This window comes from Ranitomeya imitator, chromosome 4 (genome assembly GCF_032444005.1).
Source record: "Ranitomeya imitator isolate aRanImi1 chromosome 4, aRanImi1.pri, whole genome shotgun sequence".
Classification (NCBI taxonomy): domain Eukaryota; kingdom Metazoa; phylum Chordata; class Amphibia; order Anura; family Dendrobatidae; genus Ranitomeya; species Ranitomeya imitator.
In genome coordinates, this window is record NC_091285.1 from 633,934,386 (window position 1) to 633,957,354 (window position 22,969).

At 48.9% G+C, this 22,969-nt stretch overlaps 1 protein-coding gene across 1 annotated transcript in view; it reads right to left on the reverse strand.

Annotated features, from left to right (window-relative positions):
- Positions 1 to 7,420: 7,420 nt before the first annotated feature.
- LOC138677011 (adhesion G protein-coupled receptor E3-like) overlaps positions 7,421 to 22,969 on the reverse strand; it is a 148,397-nt gene continuing 132,848 nt past the window's right edge. The window contains exons 16-20 of the mRNA XM_069766787.1: positions 21,473 to 21,536; positions 19,087 to 19,178; positions 18,776 to 18,944; positions 7,631 to 7,723; positions 7,421 to 7,553 (exon numbers count right to left, since the gene is read on the reverse strand). Of these exons, the coding sequence (XP_069622888.1) occupies positions 7,476 to 7,553; positions 7,631 to 7,723; positions 18,776 to 18,944; positions 19,087 to 19,178; positions 21,473 to 21,536 (496 nt within the window). The 3' untranslated portion in view covers positions 7,421 to 7,475. The remainder of the gene's footprint in view (positions 7,554 to 7,630; positions 7,724 to 18,775; positions 18,945 to 19,086; positions 19,179 to 21,472; positions 21,537 to 22,969) is intronic.

The window sequence follows — 22,969 nt, forward strand, 5'->3', positions numbered from 1 at the left end:
CAAGTTTTGCGTGTGGCAAGTTTTCCATGAGGTGAGTTTTACACGTGTGGCGAGTTTTGCGTGAGCCTAGTTTTGCATGTGGCGAGTTTTGCATGTGATGAATTTTGCACGTGGCGAGTTTTGAGCTGTGACTTTTGTGTTTCGACTTTTATGTAGCGAGGTTGGTGTATGTGTGATGAAATGTGTGCTGAGGGTGGTATATGTGTTCATGCAAGAGGTAGTGTGTGGCGCATTTTGTGTGTGTGTTCATATCCCCGTGTGTGGTGAGTATTCCTTGTCGGGGCCCCACCTTAGCAACTGTACGGTATATACTCTTTGGTGCCATCGCTCTCACTCTTTAAGTCCCCCTTGTTCACATCTGGCAGCTGTCAATTTGCCTCCAACACTTTTCCTTTCACTTTTTCCCCATTATGTAGATAGGGGCAAAATTGTTTGGTGAATTGGAACGTGCGGGGTTAAAATTTCGCCTCACAACATAGCCTATGGCGCTCTCAGGGTCAAGAGGTGTGACTGTGCAAAATTTTGTGGCTGTAGCTGCAACACACACACACACTCAGCTTTATATATCTAATATATAATTGCCTAGAATACTACTTCCTGCAATTTGTGCCAACTTCCGTGGCTTTGTCCGGAGCTAATGTCCGGAGCTAATGTCCGGAGCTAATGTCCGGAGATAAGTGACGTCAACAGTGTCCAGTGTCTGATTGGTTGCCGCCTGCTGCGAGCGACCAATCAGAAACGTGCCGTACTGTGACACACTCCGCCCGCCATTTTGGTGTGATTTTTGAATTTTTACCTCACAGCAAGTTTCTACTGCGTGGAGGCGGGCCCAGTGACATTGCTCTTCAAGCTCCTGCCGAATTTCAAGTATATATGGATTCTAGACTCCCGATTCTTTAGAATCGGGCTGCCATCTAGTTAGATAATAACAACCCAAAACATCCAAATGACCCTGATCAAACGTTCACATACCCTGGTGATTTTGGCCTGATAACATGCACAGAAGTTGACACAAATGGGTTTGACTGGCTACTAAAGGTAACATCCTCACCTATGACCCGTTTGCTTGTAATCAGTGTGTGCATAAAAGCTGAGTGAGTTTCTGGGATCCAGACAGACTCTTGCATCTTTCATCCAGCTGTAAGGAGGTGGACCGGACCGCAGGTACCTGCATGCCGGGTCCGGAACTAAAAAGGCTGCATCCTCTGTTTCCATGGGGAAGCCTGAGAGAGGCGGACCTTCCCCTACTGCAGGAGGGAAGGAGGCGAGAGACAGAGCTTCCTGCTGACAGGAGGGGGCAGAGAGAGCCTAGAAAGAGCGCGCAGCTACAGGAGTATAAGAAGGAAAAGCGCGTGCTGCAGGCAGGGCTGGCGCCAAGTAAGTGCAGCACGCAGACTGGTGAGCAGCGCGCTGGGCTTCCCCCTACCTGAGAGTGCTGTGCCTGTGACAGGCGGTGCTCCTGCTCTCCAGGATAGGAGCTGTGGTGCTGGGGGGATTAGACAAGAGCCAAACCAGCAGAGCAGAGCCACATATCTCCCAACTTTTGAAGAAGGCAAAGAGGGATAAAGGTAGCGGTGCGCGCAGCGTGGCAAATTTTAGGCCACACCCTGACCACACCCATTTCACAACTAGTCACACCTATATCCACTCCCCGACCACACCCATTTAGCACTGCTGATCACACTGTATAATGGCCCTACATGGTGCTCCATACTGTATAATGGCCACACATGATGCTCAATACTGTATAATGGCCACATATGATGCTTCATACTGTATAATGGCCACACATGATGCTCAATACTGTATAATGGCCACACATGATGCTTCATACTGTATAATGGCCCCACATGATGCTTCATACTGTATAATGGCCCCACATGATGCTTCATACTGTATAATGGCCCCATATGATGCTCCATACTGTATAATGGCCACACATGTTGCTTCATACTGTATAATGGCCACACATGATGCTCAATACTGTATAATGGCCCCACATGATGCTTCATACTGTATAATGGCCCCATATGATGCTCCATACTGTATAATGGCCACACATGATGCTCCATACTGTATAATGGCCACACATGATACTCCATACTGTATAATGGCCCCACATGATGCTTCATACTGTATAATGGCCCCACATGATGCTCAATACTGCATAATGGCCACACATGACGATGCCAGTGCACAGTGGGGGCTGTAGATGTGTCCCAGCAGCTCTGCTTACAATGCAGGCAAAGATTTCACCACCTGTCGCTGTCCACACTGCTGCCTCACAGATCCTGCGCATTGCAATGTAGCCCAGCTCTGCAAACTCTGCATGCACTCAGACAACACCACTATCTACTTGCTCCACTCCATAACTGCAGTAGTATATAAAGGATATATACAGTGGGACAAAAAAGTATTTAGTCAGTCAGCAATAGTGCAAGTTCCACCACTTAAAAAGATGAGAGGCGTCTGTAATTTACATCATAGGTAGACCTCAACTATGATAGACAAACTGAGAAAAAAAATCCAGAAAATCAAATTGTCTGTTTTTTCAGCATTTTTTTTGCATTTTATGGTGGAAAATAAGTATTTGGTCAGAAACAAACAATCAAGATTTCTGGCTCTCACAGACCTGTAACTTCTTCTTTAAGAGTCTCCTCTTTCCTCCACTCATTACCTGTAGTAATGGCACCTGTTTAAACTTGTTATCAGTATAAAATGACACCTGTGCACACCCTCAAACAGTCTGACTCCAAACTCCACTATGGTGAAGACCAAAGAGCTGTCAAAGCACACCAGAAACAAAATTGTAGCCCTGCACCAGGCTGGGAAGACTGAATCTGCAATAGCCAACCAGCTTGGAGTGAAGAAATCAACAGTGGGAGCAATAATTAGAAAATGGAAGACATACAAGACCACTGATAATCTCCATCGATCTGGGGCTCCACGCAAAATCCCACCCCGTGGGGTCAGAATGATCACAAGAACGGTGAGGAAAAATCCCAGAACCACGCGGGGGGACCTAGTGAGTGAACTGCAGAGAGCTGGGACCAATGTAACAAGGCCTACCATAAGTAACACACTACGCCACCATTGACTCAGATCCTGCAGTGCCAGATGTGTCCCACTGCTTAAGCCAGTACATGTCCGGGCCCGTCTGAAGTTTGCTAGAGAGCATTTGGATGATCCAGAGGAGTTTTGGGAGAATGTCCTATGGTCTGATGAAACCAAACTGGAACTGTTTGGTAGAAATACAACTTGTCGTGTTTGGAGGAAAAAGAATACTGAGTTGCATCCATCAAACACCATACCTACTGTAAAGCATGGTGGTGGAAACATCATGCTTTGGGGCTGTTTCTCTGCAAAGGGGCCAGGACGACTGATCCGGGTACATCAAAGAATGAATGGGGCCATGTATCGTGAGATTTTGAGTGCAAACCTCCTTCCATCAGCAAGGGCATTGAAGATGAAACGTGGCTGGGTCTTTCAACATGACAATGATCCAAAGCACACCGCCAGGGCAACGAAGGAGTGGCTTCGTAAGAAGCATTTCAAGGTCCTGGAGTGGCCTAGCCAGTCTCCAGATCTCAACCCTATAGAAAACCTTTGGAGGGAGTTGAAAGTCCGTGTTGCCAAGCAAAAAGCCAAAAACATCACTGCTCTAGAGGAGATCTGCATGGAGGAATGGGCCAACATACCAACAACAGTGTGTGGCAACCTTGTGAAGACTTAAAGAAAACGTTTGACCTCTGTCATTGCCAACAAAGGATATATTACAAAGTATTGAGATGAAATTTTGTTTCTGACCAAATACTTATTTTCCACCATAATATGCAAATAAAATGTTAAAAAAACAGACAATGTGATTTTCTGGTTTTTTTTTCTCAGTTTGTCTCCCATAGTTGAGGTCTACCTATGATGTAAATTACAGACGCCTCTCAACTTTTTAAGTGGTGGAACTTGCACTATTGCTGACTGACTAAATACTTTTTTGCCCCACTGTATATATATATATACAGGTCCTTCTCAAAAAATTAGCATATAGTGTTAAATTTCATTATTTACCATAATGTAATGATTACAATTAAACTTTCATATATTATAGATTCATTATCCACCAACTGAAATTTGTCAGGTCTTTTATTGTTTTAATACTGATGATTTTGGCATACAACTCCTGATAACCCAAAAAACCTGTCTCAATAAATTAGCATATCAAGAAAAGGTTCTCTAAACTACCTATTACCCTAATCTTCTGAATCAACTAATTAACTCTAAACACATGCAAAAGATACCTGAGGCTTTTATAAACTCCCTGCCTGGTTCATTACTCAAAACCCCCATCATGGGTAAGACTAGCGACCTGACAGATGTCAAGAAGGCCATCATTGACAACCTCAAGCAAGAGGGTAAGACCCAGAAAGAAATTTCTCAACAAATAGGCTGTTCCCAGAGTGCTGCATCAAGGCACCTCAATGGTAAGTCTGTTGGAAGGAAACAATGTGGCAGAAAACGCCGTACAACGAGAAGAGGAGACCGGACCCTGAGGAAGATTGTGGAGAAGGACCGATTCCAGACCTTGGGGAACCTGAAGAAGCAGTGGACTGAGTCTGGTGTGGAAACATCCAGAGCCACCGTGCACAGGCGTGTGCAGGAAATGGGCTACAGGTGCCGCATTCCCCAGGTAAAGCCACTTTTGAGCTACAGAGAAGCAGCACTGGACTGTTGCTAAGTGGTCCCAAGTACTTTTTTCTGATGAAAGCAAATTTTGCATGTCATTCGGAAATCAAGGTGCCAGAGTCTGGAGGAAGACTGGGGAGAAGGAAATGCCAAAATGCCTGAAGTCCAGTGTCAAGTACCCACAGTCAGTGATGGTGTGGGGTGCCATGTCAGCTGCTGGTGTTGGTCCACTGTGTTTCATCAAGGGCAGGGTCAATGCAGCTAGCTATCAGGAGATTTTGGAGCACTTCATGCTTCCATCGGCTGAAATGCTTTATGGAGATGAAGATTTCATTTTTCAGCACGACCTGGCACCTGCTCACAGTGCCAAAACCACTGGTAAATGGTTTACTGACCATGGTATTACTATGCTCAATTGGCCTGCCAACTCTCCTGACCTGAACCCCATAGAGAATCTGTGGGATATTGTGAAGAGAAAGTTGAGAGACGCAAGACCCAACACTCTGGATGAGCTTAAGGCCGCTATTGAAGCATCCTGGGCCTCCATAACATCTCAGCAGTGTCACAGGCTGATTGCCTCCATGCCACGCCGCATTGAAGCAGTCATTTCTGCCAAAGGATTCCCGACCAAGTATTGAGTGCATAACTGAACATTATTATTTGTTGGTTTTTTTGTTTGTTATTAAAAAACACTTTTATTTGATTGGATGGGTGAAATATGCTAATTTATTGAGACAGGTTTTTTGGGTTATCAGGAGTTGTATGCCAAAATCATCAGTATTAAAACAATAAAAGACCTGACAAATTTCAGTTGGTGGATAATGAATCTATAATATATGAAAGTTTAATTGTAATCATTACATTATGGTAAATAATGAAATTTAACACTATATGCTAATTTTTTGAGAAGGACCTGTATATATATATATACTGTGCCTATGACTAACAGACTGTACTGGATTGCTCTAACTGCTGCCACTACTCCTGGTTATAATGCCTTGTACTGTAAGCACAGCAGGGCCAGCTGCAAAACACACACACACGTACCTCAGAATGTCCTCTCTCCCTCTCTGAACCACCGAGAGCGTGTCGGCTGCTTCTCCTGCTGGCTGTGCGAGAGAAGCAGAGTCCCGTGCGGGACTGTGGGACACAGCCTCAAAAGCGGGACAGTCCCACAGTATGAGAGACTGTTCGGAGCTGTGGAGCTATGCCAGCAGAGCCGTGCCAGCAGAACGGAGCTGTACGGAGCCGTGCTGAGCTAAGCCAGGTGCCGTACCCAGTGTGATAGTGAGTGCCGCACACGCTCTGCACAAGAGTGACCACATACTTGACAGACCCCTGTATACAGGTCCACCGTTTGTGGACAACCGACTGTCAGCTTCCCTCCACGCTAGGAGATGACCCTAGTTGAAGGCAGACACTGCACTGAGTGTGCGATGCATAGAGAAAGACAGACGGCTAGGCCAGAGCCTCTCTACCAAGGACTTGTGCACATCGCTGAGCGAAGTCCCATTCCGGTGGTTCTCCATACTGGACTAAGTACCGTGCTACATACGCTTTGAGCACGGGAAATCTTCCTACCTCCCAGAGACTGCAATGAGACGACCTGCACTGCTGTTGTCTGTGCCACCGTTGGATTCCCGCCTTTCTGAGACTCCGTCAAGATGATCAGCGCTGCTGTTGCCGGTGCCACTGTTGGAACCTTGAATTTCCTCATATCAGAAGTCTACAGACTGTTAAGTTTAACCTCTTTATTACTGAGTGTCCGTTCATCCCTATCTTTCCCTGCCATCCTCCCAGTTCTGCCCTATTTCTTACCTGCAAAACAGCATAGAGATAAGCCTCAAAACTTCTGAAACAAGGTAATTTGGAGTAATGAGAACAAAATTGAACTTTTTAGCCACAACCATAAACATAACATTTGGAGAGAGGTCAACAAGGCATATGATAAAAGGAACACCATTCCTACTGTAAAGCACGGAGGTGAATTGCTGATGTTTTGGGGATGTGTGAGCTTCAAAGGCACAGGAAACTTGGTCAAAGTTGAAGTAAAGATGAATGCAGCACGTTATCAGCAAATACTGGAGGCAAATTTGAAATCATCAGCCCAGAAGCTGCGCATGGGACGTACTTGGACGTTCCAACATGACAACGATCCAAAACACAAGGTCAAGTCGACCTGTCATTGGCTACTGCAGAACAAAGTGAAGATTCTGGTGTGGTCATCTCAGTCTCCTGACCTCAATATCATTGAGCCACTCTGGCGCAATTCATGCTAGACAGCCCAGGAATTTACAGGAACTGGAGGCTTTTTGCCAAGAAGAGTGGGCAACGTTACCATCTGAGAAAATAAAGAGCCTCATCCACAACTACCACTAAAGACTTCAAGCTGTCATTGATGTTAGAGGGGGCAATACATGGTATTAAGAAATGGGGTATATGAACTTTTGATCAGGGTCATTTGGATGTTTTGAGTGGTTATTATGATTTAAAAAGAGAAAACACAGTAGTTTGACAATAAATGGCTTCGCCCAACCACTAACCATGAGTGGAGAAAAAGTTTTGGTGTTATCATTTATATTCTCTGAAAAAAGGCCAAGAAAGCAAAAATTCTGCCGGGGTATGTAAACTTTTGAGCACAATAATACATGAGCGAAATCAACAAAGAAAATAATGTAAACAGTATATTACATACAATTATCTACAATAATAAACACTGTGCAAATAAAAAAAGGAATTAAAGTTCAGCTCTAATACTGTTTTCATATCGACTTCTCCCCCCAGATCCATGTAAGCTATTTCCAGTGCACTTTGGTCTCTGATTCGGAACTTTGTTCCTTGGTCACTGGTTTACTAATATCATTTAAGTTTACCTGTTAAGGGAAAAAAGGAAGATTTAGACCCCAGAAAGGACGTAAGAGGGAAAATTATTGTTAAAGTAGAAACTTACTGATTTGGTGGCGTCGTGAGGGGAAGTGTCATCCGATGACTGCTTTCTGTGTTTTACAGCTTTGCAGAATAGCTTTCTATACTCTTGTCTCACCTGTTTATAAGATGGAAAAGTGGGAGCAGTTATATATATCGTGGTCTCATCCAGGTATTTTATGTAATTTTTGTTCTGTGTGAATAAACTGATCGCTCCTCTACAGATGGACGACAGGCTCCCCAGACTACACCTCCAGACTGCTGTTATAGGGGGCTCCAGACTACACCTCCAGACTGCTGTTATAGGGGGCTCCAGACTACACCCCCAGACTGCTGTTATAGGGGGCTCCAGACTACACCCCCAGACTGCTGTTATAGGGGGCTCCAGACTACACTTCCAGACTGCTGTTATAGGGGGCTCCAGACTACACCTCCAGACTGCTGTTATTGGGGGCTCCAGACTACACCTCCAGACTGCTGTTATAGGGGGCTCCAGACTACACATCCAGACTGCTGCTATAGGGGGCTCCAGACTACACATCCAGACTGCTGTTATAGGGGGCTCCAGACTACACCCCCAGACTGCTGTTATAGGGGGCTCCAGACTACACCTCCAGACTGCTGTTATAGGGGGCTCCAGACTACACATCCAGACTGCTATTATAGGGGGCTCCAGACTACACCTCCAGACTGCTGTTATAGGGGGCTCCAGACTACACCCCCAGACTGCTGTTATAGGGGGCTCCAGACTACACCTCCAGACTGCTGTTATAGGGGGCTCCAGACTACACCCCAAGACTGCTGTTATAGGGGGCTCCAGACTATACCTCCAGACTGCTGTTATAGGGGGGCTCCAGACTACACCTCCAGACTGCTGTTATAGGGGGCTCCAGACTACACCTCCACACTGCTGTTATAGGGGGCTCCAGACTAAACCTCCAGACTGCTGTTATAGGGGCTCCAGACTACACCTCCAGACTGCTGTTATAGGGGGCTCCAGACTACACCTCCATTCTGCTGTTATAGGGGGCTCCAGACTACACCTCCACACTGCTGTTATAGGGGGCTCCAGACTACACCTCCAGACTGCTGTTATAGGGGGCTCCAGACTACACCTCCAGACTGCTGTTATAGGGGGCTCCAGACTACACCTCCAGACTGCTGTTATAGGGGGCTCCAGACTATACCTCCAGACTGCTGTTATAGGGGCTCCAGACTACACCTCCAGACTGCTGTTATAGGGGGCTCCAGACTACACATCCAGACTGCTATTATAGGGGGCTCCAGACTACACATCCAGATTGCTGTTATAGGGGGCTCCAGACTACACCTCCAGGCTGCTGTTATAGGGGGCTCCAGACTACACCTCCAGACTGCTGTTATAGGGGCTCCAGACTACACCTCCAGACTGCTGTTATAGGGGCTCCAGACTACACCTCCAGACTGCTGTTATAGGGGCTCCAGACTACACCTCCAGACTGCTGTTATAGGGGGGCTCCAGACTACACATCCAGACTGCTGTTATAGGGGGCTCCAGACTACACCTCCAGACTGCTGTTATAGGGGCTCCAGACTACACGGCTCCAGACTACACTTCCAGACTGCTGTTATAGGGGGGCTCCAGACTACACATCCAGACTGCTGTTATAGGGGCTCCAGACTACACCTCCAGACTGCTGTTATAGGGGCTCCAGACTACACCTCCAGACTGCTGTTATAGGGGGGCTCCAGACTACACATCCAGACTGCTGTTATAGGGGCTCCAGACTACACCTCCAGACTGCTGTTATAGGGGGCTCCAGACTACACATCCAGACTGCTGTTATAGGGGGCTCCAGACTACACCTCCAGACTGCTGTTATAGGGGGCTCCAGACTACACCTCCAGACTGCTGTTATAGGGGGCTCCAGACTACACCTCCAGAATGCTGTTATAGGGGGCTCCAGACTACACATCCAGACTGCTGTTATAGGGGGCTCCAGACTACACCTCCAGACTGCTGTTATAGGGGGCTCCAGACTACACCTCCAGACTGCTGTTATAGGGGCTCCAGACTACACATCCAGACTGCTGTCATAGGGGGCTCCAGACTACACCTCCAGACTGCTGTTATAGGGGCTCCAGACTACACATCCAGACTGCCGTTATAGGGGGCTCCAGACTACACCTCCAGACTGCTGTTATAGGGGGCTCCAGACTACACCTCCAGACTGCTGTTATAGGGGGCTCCAGACTACACCTCCAGACTGCTGTTATAGGGGGCTCCAGACTACACCTCCAGACTGCTGTTATAGGGGGCTCCAGACTACACCTCCAGACTGCTGTTATAGGGGGCTCCAGACTACACCTCCAGACTGCTGTGATAGGGGGCTCCAGACTAAACATCCAGACTGCTGTTATAGGGGGCTCCAGACTACACCTCCAGACTGCTGTTATAGGGGGCTCCAGACTACACCTCCAGACTGCTGTTATAGGGGCTCCAGACTACACATCCAGACTGCTGTTATAGGGGGCTCCAGACTACACCTCCAGACTGCTGTTGTAGGGGGCTCCAGACTACACCTCCAGACTGCTGTTATAGGGGGCTCTAGACTACACCTCCAGACTGCTGTTATAGGGGCCTCCAGACTACACCTCCAGACTGTTGTTATAGGGGGCTCCAGACTACACCTCCAGACTGCTGTGATAGGGGGCTCCAGACTAAACATCCAGACTGCTGTTATAGGGGGCTCCAGACTACACCTCCAGACTGCTGTTATAGGGGGGTTCCAGACTACACCTCCAGACTGCTGTTATAGGGGCTCCAGACTACACATCCAGACTGCTGTTATGGGGGGCTCCAGACTACACCTCCAGACTGCTGTTATAGGGGGCTCCAGACTACACCTCCAGACTGCTGTTATAGGGGGCTCTAGAATACACCTCCAGACTGCTGTTATAGGGGGCTCCAGACTACACCTCCAGACTGCAGTTATAGGGGGCTCCAGACTACACCTCCAGACTGCTGTTATAGGGGCTCCAGACTACACATCCAGACTGCTGTTATAGGGGGCTCCAGACTACACCTACAGACTGCTGTTATAGGGAGCTCCAGACTACACCTCCAGACTGCTGTTATAGGGGGCTCCAGACTACACCTCCAGACTGCTGTTATAGGGGGCTCCAGACTACACCTCCAGACTGCTGTTATTGGGGGCTCCAAACTACACCTCCAGACTGCTGTTATAGGGGGCTCCAGACTACACCTCCAGACTGCTGTTATAGGAGGCTCCAGACTACACCTCCAGACTGCTGTTATAGGGGGCTCCAGACTACACCTCCAGACTGCTGTTATAGGAGGCTCCAGACTACACCTTCAGACTGCTGTTATAGGGGGCTCCAGACTAATCATCCAGACTGCTGTTTTAGGGGGCTTCAGACTACACATCCAGACTGCTGTTATAGGGGGCTCCAGACTACACCTCCAGACTGTTGTTATAGGGGGCTCCAGACTACACCTCTAGGCTGCTGTTATAGGGGGCTCCAGACTACACCTCCAGACTGCTGTTATAGGGGGCTCCAGACTACACCTCCAGACTGCTGTTATAGGGGGCTCCAGACTACACATCCAGACTGCTGTTATAGGGGGCTCCAGACTACACATCCAGACTGCTGTTATAGGGGGGCTCCAGACTACACCTCCAGACTGCTGTTATAGGGGGCTCCAGACTGCTGTTATAGGGGGCTTCAGACTACACCTCCAGACTGCTGTTATAGGGGGCTCCAGACTACACATCCAGATTGCTGTTATAGGGGGCTCCAGACTACACCTCCAGACTGCTGTTATAGGGGGCTCCAGACTACACATCAAGATTGCTGTTATAGGGGGGCTCTAGACTACACATCCAGACTGCTGTTATAGTGGGCTCCAGACTACACCTCTAGGCTGCTGTTATAGGGGGCTCCAGACTACACCTCCAGACTGCTGTTATAGGGGGCTCCAGACTACACATCCAGACTGCTGTTATAGGGGGCTCCAGACTACACATCCAGACTGATGTTATAGGGAGGCTCCGGACTACACCTCCAGACTGCTGTTATAGGGGGCTCCAGACTACACATCCAGACTGCTGTTATAGGGAGGCTCCAGACTACACCTCCAGACTGCTGTTATAGGGGGGCTCCAGACTACACCTCCAGACTGCTGTAATAGGGGGGCTCTAGACTACACATCCAGACTGCTGTTATTGGGGGCTCCAGACTACACATCCAGACTGCTGTTATAGGGGGGCTCTAGACTACACATCCAGACTGCTGTTATAGGGGGCTCCAGACTACACATCCAGATTGCTGTTATAGGGGGGCTCCAGACTACACCTCCAGACTGCTGTTATAGGGGGCTCCAGACTACACCTCCAGACTGCTGTTATAGGGGGTTCCAGACTACACCTCCAGACTGCTGTTATAGGGGGCTCCAGACTACACCTCCAGACTGCTGCTATAGGGGGGCTCCAGACTACACCTCCAGACTGCTGTTATAGGGGGGCTCCAGACTACACCTCCAGACTGCTGTTATAGGGGGCTCCAGATTACACATCCAGACTGCTGTTATTGGGGGCTCCAGACTACACATCCAGACTGCTGTAATAGGGGGACTCTAGACTACACATCCAGACTGCTGTTATAGGGGGCTCCAGACTACACATCCAGACTGCTGTTATAGGGGGGCTCTAGACTACACATCCAGACTGCTGTTATATGGGGCTCCAGACTACACCTCTAGGCTGCTGTTATAGGGGGCTCCAGACTACACCTCCAGACTGCTGTTATAGGGGGCTCCAGACTACACCTCCAGACTGCTGTTATTGGGGGCTCCAGACTACACATCCAGACTGCTGTTATAGGGGGCTCCAGACTACACATCCAGACTGTTGTTATAGGGGGGCTCCAGACTACACCTCTAGGCTGCTGTTATAGGGGGCTCCAGACTACACATCCAGACTGCTGTTATAGGGGCTCCAGACTACACATCCAGACTGCTGTTATAGGGGGCTCCAGACTACACCTCCAGACTGCTGTTATAGGGGGCTCCAGACTACACCTCCAGACTGCTGTTATAGGGGCTCCAGACTACACATCCAGACTGCTGATATAGGGGGCTCCAGACTACACCTCCAGACTGCTGTTATAGGGGGCTCCAGACTACACCTCCAGACTGCTTTTATAGGGGGCTCCAGACTACACCTCCAGACTGCTGTTATAGGGGGCTCCAGACTACACCTCCAGACTGCTGTTATAGGGGGCTCCAGACTACACCTCCAGACTGCTGTGATAGGGGGCTCCAGACTACACCTCCAGACTGCTGTTATAGAGGCTCCAGACTACACATCCAGACTGCTGTTATAGGGGGCTCCAGACTACACCTCCAGACTGCTGTTATAGGGGGCTCCAGACTACACCTCCAGACTACTGTTATAGGGGGCTCCAGACTACACCTCCAGACTGCTGTTATAGGGGGCTCCAGACTACACATCCAGACTGCTGTTATAGGGGGCTCCAGACTACACCTCCAGACTGCTGTTATAGGGGCTCCAGACTACACATCCAGACTGCTGTTATAGGGGGCTCCAGACTACACCTCCAGACTGCTGTTATAGGGGGCTCCAGACTACCCCTCCAGACTGCTGTTATAGGGGGCTCCAGACTACACCTCCAGACTGCTGTTATAGGGGGCTCCAGACTACACCTCCAGACTGCTGTTATAGGGGGCTCCAGACTACACCTCCAGACTGCTGTTATAGGGCGCTCCAAACTACACCTCCAGACTGCTGTTATAGGGGGCTCCAGACTACACCTCCAGACTGCTGTTATAGGAGGCTCCAGACTACACCTTCAGACTGCTGTTATAGGGGGCTCCAGACTAATCATCCAGACTGCTGTTATAGGGGGCTTCAGACTACACATCCAGACTGCTGTTATAGGGGGCTCCAGACTACACCTCCAGACTGTTGTTATAGGGGGCTCCAGACTACACCTCTAGGCTGCTGTTATAGGGGGCTCCAGACTACACCTCCAGACTGCTGTTATAGGGGGCTCCAGACTACACCTCTAGGCTGCTGTTATAGGGGGATCCAGACTACACCTCCAGACTGCTGTTATAGGGGGCTCCAGACTACACATGCAGACTGCTGTTATAGGGGGCTCCAGACTACACATCCAGACTGCTGTTATAGGGGCTCCAGACTACACCTCCAGACTGCTGTTATAGGGGGCTCCAGACTACACATCCAGACTGCTGTTACAGGGGGCTCCAGACTACACATCCAGACTGCTGTTATAGGGGGCTCCAGACTACACATCCAGACTGCTGTTATAGGGGGCTACAGACTACACCTCCAGACTGCTGTTATAGAGGGCTCCAGACTACACATCCAGACTGCTGTTATAGGGGGCTCCAGACTACACCTCCAGACTGCTGTTATAGGGGGGCTCCAGACTACACCTCCAGACTGCTGTTATAGGGGGCTCCAGACTGCTGTTATAGGGGGGCTTCAGACTACACCTCCAGACTGCTGTTATAGGGGGCTCCAGACTGCTGTTATAGGGAGGCTCCAGACTACACATCCAGACTGCTGTTATAGGGGGCTCCAGACTACACCTCCAGACTGCTGTTATAGGGGGCTCCAGACTGCTGTTATAGGGAGGCTCCAGACTACACATCCAGACTGCTGTTATAGGGAGGCTCCAGACTACACCTCCAGACTGCTGTTATAGGGGGCTCCAGACTACACCTCCAGACTGCTGTTATAGGGGGGCTTCAGACTACACCTCCAGACTGCTGTTATAGGGGGCTCCAGACTACACCTCCAGACTGCTGTTATAGGGGGCTCCAGACTACACCTCCAGACTGCTGCTATAGGGGGCTCCAGACTACACCTCCAGACTGCTGTTATAGGGGGGCTCCAGACTACAACTCCAGACTGCTGTTATAGGGGGCTCCAGATTACACATCCAGACTGCTGTTATTGGGGGCTCCAGACTACACATCCAGACTGCTGTAATAGGGGGGCTCTAGACTACACATCCAGACTGCTGTTATTGGGGGCTCCAGACTACACCTCTAGGCTGCTGTTATAGGGGGCTCCAGACTACACCTCCAGACTGATGTTATAGGGGGCTCCAGACTACACCTCCAGACTGCTGTTATTGGGGGCTCCAGACTACACCTCCAGACTGCTGTTATTGGGGGCTCCAGACTACACATCCAGACTGCTGTTATAGGGGGGCTCTAGACTACACATCCAGACTGCTGTTATAGGGGGCTCCAGACTACACCTCCAGACTGCTGTTATAGGGGGGCTCCAGACTACACCTCCAGACTGCTGTTATTGGGTGCTCCAGACTACACCTCCAGACTGCTGTTATAGGGGGCTCCAGACTACACCTCCAGACTGCTGGTATAGGGGGCTCCAGACTACACCTCCAGACTGCTGTTATAGGGGGCTCCAGACTACACATCCAGACTGCTGTTATAGGGGGCTCCAGACTACACCTCTAGGCTGCTGTTATAGGGGGCTCCAGACTACACCTCCAGACTGCTGTTATAGGGGGCTCCAGACCACACCTCCAGACTGCTGTTATAGGGGGCTCCAGACTACACCTCCAGACTGCTGTTATAGGGGGCTCCAGACTACACATCCAGACTGCTATTATAGGGGGCTCCAGACTACACCTCCAGACTGCTGTTATAGGGGGCTCCAGACTACACCTCCAGACTGCTGTTATAGGGGGCTCCAGACTACACCTCCAGACTGCTGCTATAGGGGGCTCCAGACTACACCTCCAGACTGCTGTTATAGGGGGGCTCCAGACTACAACTCCAGACTGCTGTTATAGGGGGCTCCAGATTACACATCCAGACTGCTGTTATTGGGGGCTCCAGACTACACATCCAGACTGCTGTAATAGGGGGGCTCTAGACTACACATCCAGACTGCTGTTATTGGGGGCTCCAGACTACACCTCTAGGCTGCTGTTATAGGGGGCTCCAGACTACACCTCCAGACTGATGTTATAGGGGGCTCCAGACTACACCTCCAGACTGCTGTTATTGGGGGCTCCAGACTACACCTCCAGACTGCTGTTATTGGGGGCTCCAGACTACACATCCAGACTGCTGTTATAGGGGGGCTCTAGACTACACATCCAGACTGCTGTTATAGGGGGCTCCAGACTACACCTCCAGACTGCTGTTATAGGGGGGCTCCAGACTACACCTCCAGACTGCTGTTATTGGGTGCTCCAGACTACACCTCCAGACTGCTGTTATAGGGGGCTCCAGACTACACCTCCAGACTGCTGGTATAGGGGGCTCCAGACTACACCTCCAGACTGCTGTTATAGGGGGCTCCAGACTACACATCCAGACTGCTGTTATAGGGGGCTCCAGACTACACCTCTAGGCTGCTGTTATAGGGGGCTCCAGACTACACCTCCAGACTGCTGTTATAGGGGGCTCCAGACCACACCTCCAGACTGCTGTTATAGGGGGCTCCAGACTACACCTCCAGACTGCTGTTATAGGGGGCTCCAGACTACACATCCAGACTGCTATTATAGGGGGCTCCAGACTACACCTCCAGACTGCTGTTATAGGGGGCTCCAGACTACACCTCCAGACTGCTGTTGTAGGGGGCTCCAGACTACACCTCCAGACTGCTGTTATATGGGGCTCTAGACTACACCTTCAGACAGCTGTTATAGGGGGCTCCAGACTACACCTCCAGACTGCTGTTATAGGGGGCTCCAGACTACACCTCCAGACTGCTGTTATAGGGGGCTCCAGACTACACCTCCAGACTGCTGTTATAGGGGCTCCAGACTACACATCCAGACTGCTGTTATAGGGGGCTCCAGACTACACATCCAGACTGCTGTTGTAGGGGGCTCCAGACTACACCTCCAGACTGCTGTTATAGGGGGCTCTAGACTACACCTCCAGACTGCTGTTATAGGGGGCTCCAGACTACACCTCCAGACTGCTGTTATAGGGGGCTCCAGACTACACCTCCAGACTGCTGTGATAGGGGGCTCCAGACTAAACATCCAGACTGCTGTTATAGGAGGCTCCAGACTACACCTCCAGACTGCTGTTATAGGGGGGTTCCAGACTACACCTCCAGACTGCTGTTATAGGGGGCTCCAGACTACACCTCCAGACTGCTGTGATAGGGGGCTCCAGACTAAACATCCAGACTGCTGTTATAGGAGGCTCCAGACTACACCTCCAGACTGCTGTTATAGGGGGGTTCCAGACTACACCTCCAGACTGCTGTTATAGGGGCTCCAGACTACACATCCAGACTGCTGTTATGGGGGGCTCCAGACTACACCTCCAGACTGCTGTTATAGGGGGCTCCAGACTACACCTCCAGACTGCTGTTATAGGGGGCTCTAGAATACACCTCCAGACTGCTGTTATAGGGGGCTCCAGACTACACCTCCAGACTGCTGTTATAGGGGGCTCCAGACTACACCTCCAGACTGCTGTTATAGGGGCTCCAGACTACACCTCCAGACTGCTGTTATAGGGGGCTCCAGACTACACCTACAGACTGCTGTTATAGGGGGCTCCAGACTACACCTCCAGACTGCTGTTATAGGGGGCTCCAGACTACACCTCCAGACTGCTGTTATAGGGGGCTCCAGACTACACCTCCAGACTGCTGTTATAGGGGGCTCCAGACTACACCTCCAGACTGCTGTTATTGGGGGCTCCAAACTACACCTCCAGACTGCTGTTATAGGGGGCTCCAGACTACACCTCCAGACTGCTGTTATAGGGGGCTCCAGACTACACCTCCAGACTGCTGTTATAGGGGGCTCCAGACTACACCTCCAGACTGCTGTTATTGGGGGCTCCAAACTACACCTCCAGACTGCTGTTATAGGGGGCTCCAGACTACACCTCCAGACTGCTGTTATAGGAGGCTCCAGACTACACCTCCAGACTGCTGTTATAGGGGGCTCCAGACTACACCTCCAGACTGCTGTTATAGGAGGCTCCAGACTACACCTTCAGACTGCTGTTATAGGGGGCTCCAGACTAATCATCCAGACTGCTGTTATAGGGGGCTCCAGACTACACATCCAGACTGCTGTTATAGGGGGCTCCAGACTACACATCCAGACTGTTGTTATAGGGGGGCTCCAGACTACACCTCTAGGCTGCTGTTATAGGGGGCTCCAGACTACACCTCCAGACTGCTGTTATAGGGGGCTCCAGACTACACATGCAGACTGCTGTTATAGGGGGCTCCAGACTACACATCCAGACTGCTGTTATAGGGGCTCCAGACTACACCTCCAGACTGCTGTTATAGGGGGCTCCAGACTACACATCCAGACTGCTGTTACAGGGGGCTCCAGACTACACATCCAGACTGCTGTTATAGGGGGCTCCAGACTACACCTCCAGACTGCTGTTATAGAGGGCTCCAGACTACACATCCAGACTGCTGTTATAGGGGGCTCCAGACTACACCTCCAGACTGCTGTTATAGGGGGGCTCCAGACTACACCTCCAGACTGCTGTTATAGGGGGCTCCAGACTGCTGTTATAGGGGGGCTTCAGACTACACCTCCAGACTGCTGTTATAGGGGGCTCCAGACTGCTGTTATAGGGAGGCTCCAGACTACACATCCAGACTGCTGTTATAGGGGGCTCCAGACTACACCTCCAGACTGCTGTTATAGGGGGCTCCAGACTACACATCCAGATTGCTGTTATAGGGAGGCTCCAGACTACACCTCCAGACTGCTGTTATAGGGGGCTCCAGACTACACCTCCAGACTGCTGTTATAGGGGGCTTCAGACTACACCTCCAGACTGCTGTTATAGGGGGGCTCCAGACTACACCTCCAGACTGCTGTTATAGGGGGGCTCCAGACTACACATCCAGACTGCTGTTATAGGGGGCTCCAGACTACACATCCAGACTGCTGTTATAGGGGGCTCCAGATTACACCTCCAGACTGCTGTTATAGGGGGGCTCCAGCCTGGGCCCATTACACTGCCAGTATGCTGCTACGTTTCGTTGATAAAGACAAGATTCTCTGGGACACAAGCTTCAATTTATCAGCTATTTATTAAATGTCATTTTTATGACAAATCATCTCACAGAATCTTTACCTGATTATTCAACACACAATGTACAAGAAAGATGTAGACGCCCTGTAGACTGTTACATATGGTGAATATATAAGATATGACCGGGGAATTGATTCCAAATTGGAAGTAGCCGATACCCCAGGTACAGCCAAGAATGAATAATTGCGCCATGGCTTTAAACGACAGTAACCTAAGTGGAGAAAATGGCAAATTAAAAGTGAAACCCCTCTATTAATGTTAGAGACACTTACATTACAGCTCTATGTAGGATGTCAGTATATACTGTACATAGTACTTGTTCTGGCCATCTCGCCAGTGTCTTTCATACTCACCTACTGTTTTTAAGGGTGGACACATTGGTGTTCAGAGATGCAAGCCTATTTCTGAGGAGTACGACAGTGAGGACTAAGAGAATGGTGTTCGTCTAAAGAGAAGGGAAACGACAAACATTAAAGAAAAAAGTCAACAGTTTACATGACCTTGTAACGGGCACTGCCATCACAAAATAGTAGTGGATTCCCATCTGAAACGTGTCGCTACCGTCACATTAATGGCAGGTCCCTGCTGGGCTCAATGTCAGTACAGAAATGGCCTGAAAATATGTAGTCTTAAAGGGGTAGTTTTTACGTAAGTCAGTGAAACCTCAAACATAACCACTTAAGGACCGGGCGATTTTTTTTTAGTTTTTGCGCAATTTTTCCTGAAATGATTGGCAGCGGCATTTAGCAGGTTATCATCCATGGGCTTTTAGAGGCAAATGGTGGCTGAATAAATTAGCCAACATCTGTCGATAAAGATGCAAGTTTGGTGTGCAAGCCCACATCAAAGGCTGGAACCATCTTATGACAAACATAGAATCATAGAATGGTAGAGTTGGAAGCGACCTCCTGGGTCATCTGGTCCAACCCCCTGCTCAAAGCAGGATTCACTAAATCATCCCAGACAGATGTCGGTCCAGCCTCTGTTTGAAGACTTCCATTGGAGGAGAACTCACCACCTCTCATGGCAGGCCTGTTCCACTCATTGATCACTCTCACTGTCAAAACGTTTTTTCTAATATCTAATTTGTGTCTCCTCCCATTCATAGTTCATCATAAGTTATTAAACGGTTAAAAGGGGTTTTCCATTTCTAACCTTGTAGTGTGGACATAGAAATGGATATTTGCAATATACAAAATGCATTCAAACCATGAAAGAGCAGCATTACTGGTCATACATTTACAGACAGACAAGGTTCATAGTAACACAGTCTTGAGAACTGTTTACTCCCAGGGGTTTTTACCTCATAAATAGTCCTCCGTTTATTGGTTGTTATTGTAAAACATGGAGATTTATTTAACCTCTGCCTACTGTTCATTTATGTGATTCTTGGGAGCTTTTGAATTGTGTGGGTTTATTGCCCCATTGTCTGATGTTTGCCTTGCATCTCTGATTCATCTTATTCCAAAGGCTGGCCACTGAAGGGCAAGGGTGAACCAGACTTAAGGTACCATTACACTAAACGATTTACCAACGATCACGACCAGCGATACGACCTGGCCGTGATCGTTGATAAGTCGTTGTGTGGTCGCTGGGGAGCTGTCACACAGACAGCTCTCCAGCGACCAACGATGCCGAAGTCCCCGGGTAACCAGGGTAAACATCGGGTTACTAAGTGCGGCCCTGCACTTAGTAACCCGATGTTTACCCTGGTTACCCGGGGACTTCGGCATTGTTGAAGACAGTTTCAACGATGCCGAAGTTGTTCCCCTGAACGTTGGTCGCTGGAGAGAGCTGTCTGTGTGACAGCTCCCCAGCGACCACACAACGACTTACCAGCGATCACGGCCAGGTCGTATCGCTGGTCGTGATCGTTGGTAAGTCGTTTAATGTAACGGTACCTTTAGTCTGACTGTAACTCAGGGTAAAATAAATAATGTAAAGGGTTAGTCTCAAGATAATGACATGTTAAAATTTCGAAGTGCTTGTAAAGACAAGCAACTTTGCAATTTACTTGTCACTAAAAATGCTCTCCATATTCAAGAATGGAAGGAGTTTTAATGTTATTGTTTACTGCAGTCTATCACTGGTGGCCAGTCTAGGCAAGGAATTCAGCACTTACCAGCTCTTTTCTATAGAGGTTGTAAGGTAAAGCCAGATCTGGCCAGCTTAATCATCAGTGTGCTGCTATGTTTCTGCAAAAATTGCCTCTGGTTGAGGCTTCAGAGAGCACACAGTTCGGGCCAGCGGCACAATAATGCAGCCAATCCCCACAATCAGGAGTGTGCTGCTTCCTGGCAAAGAAGACTCAGAGGCTGGAGAACAGAGTGCTCCTGAAGATATGTATTGAAATCAACCATTTTCAGCTGTGTTTTCTATTTTTACTTTTGTAGAACATGCTGTGTATCTGCAAACTTGCTTTCAGTTTAGTCTTATACGGAGCAACAAACGAATTCCCAATGGAGATAGTAAGAAGGAATATAAGGGCAGAGACAGACTGCCGTATAACTCGTACGAGGACCACATCTTAAACCACGTGCTAGCTGTCTGCTCTCCTGACCTGAGCGTGACATCTGCATAGAAATACATCACACTCGCATGCTCTGGTCAGGAGAGCTGTTGGGCCAGTCCGTGCAGTGTGACAAGTTATACGGCAGTCTGTCTCTGCCCTTAGCAGTAATATCCACGTTTGTTACGTTCATTTTGATAATTAGTCCGATTATTACGATATGTACTCACAACAATGAACACAGCGACTGGACCAAGGAAACTCCAAACTGCAGACGTAGATTTAAGCCAACAACTGTGAGAAAAACAAGATACATTGCAAAATGTAAACCATTTTGGTGACTCGTATTATACAGTTTATATTATACTTCTCTGTGACTAGAACAGTACATTTCATGATAGTACGAATTTAACCATATATTGTCCCTATTGAAAGCAATTGTACCGAAAGCACCATAAGTACATAGCTATCAACAATACTGTTGGCCGTTAAGACACATTTGTATTCCCGCCTCCGGTGCCACCTTGGAACTCTAATTTATGGGCCGGGTTTGTCTAAAGCCCCATCCCCTTACAGCTTCAGACAGCCATTAATTTGCTGGGACTGTTTTCAAAAAATTCGGAATGGTCCTGACATGTCCAGGACTTTTGGCAAATATATGAGTAGACTTCTAAATGTGAACAGTCCACAAATACATTTCGACAGATCACAAGTCGAGCAATAGCACAGGGTACTGAAGCCAAGCAGTTTTCAAAAATTGAACCCTGCTGACAGTGGAGATGAAAAAAAAAACCATCATGTTTTTCTGTCAGTTTCATTGTTTGGTGACAAATGTGTCATATTGTTCTGATATTAAAAAAAATGGTATGTAAGGTGGCTGCCAGCACATAGTGGAGGAGAGATACAGTATGTATCACAGAGGTTCATGTCCTCTGTGATAAAAACCTGGAGTAATGCTCTAGTACACATAGTACTAAGAGGTATTAATCTCTCTGATTGACTGGCAGCAGCTTAAAGGCCCCGTCACACATAGCGACGCTTAAGCGATCCCGACAACGATACGACCTGTCAGGGATCGTTGCTGCGTCGCTATGTGGTCGCTGGTGAGATGTCACACAGTGCGATCTCCCCAACGACGCAGCAGCGATGCGGCGACCTGTAGCGACCTGTACAACGATGCTATTTCATGACGATTCAATGGGACGTCCTGTCAACGAGGTCGTTGGTAAGGTGTCAAACACAGCGATGTGTGCTACCCAGCGGGACCTCAACGATCAAAAAAAGGTCCAGGCCTTTCCGACACGACCAGCGATCTCACAGCAGGGGCCTGGTCGCTGCTACGTGTCACACATAGCGAGATCGCTACTGAGGTCGCTGTTGCGTCACAAAACTTGTGACTCAGCAGCGATCTCGCTAGCGATCTCGCTATGTGTGACGGGGGCTTAAGGGTAGGGAGAGACAGCTGCTCACCATGTCTCCACTCCTGGGTGTGGTTTACATTGTAAAATGAGGCCTATTTGTCTCACAGAAGTCAGTATGTGTGGAGGTTTACAGACCTCCAGGATTGTGTGCCTTTGCTAGAGGACTATGCTGCTCTGGACTGAATCAAGCGGTCAAACCCGCAATATTCTATGGATTTGTTACTTTATGTTTCACTTTGTGCCATACAAAATCTCTATTTCAGTATTTCTGTTAAGCGTTCTATGAGGACTGAAATAAACCAGCCA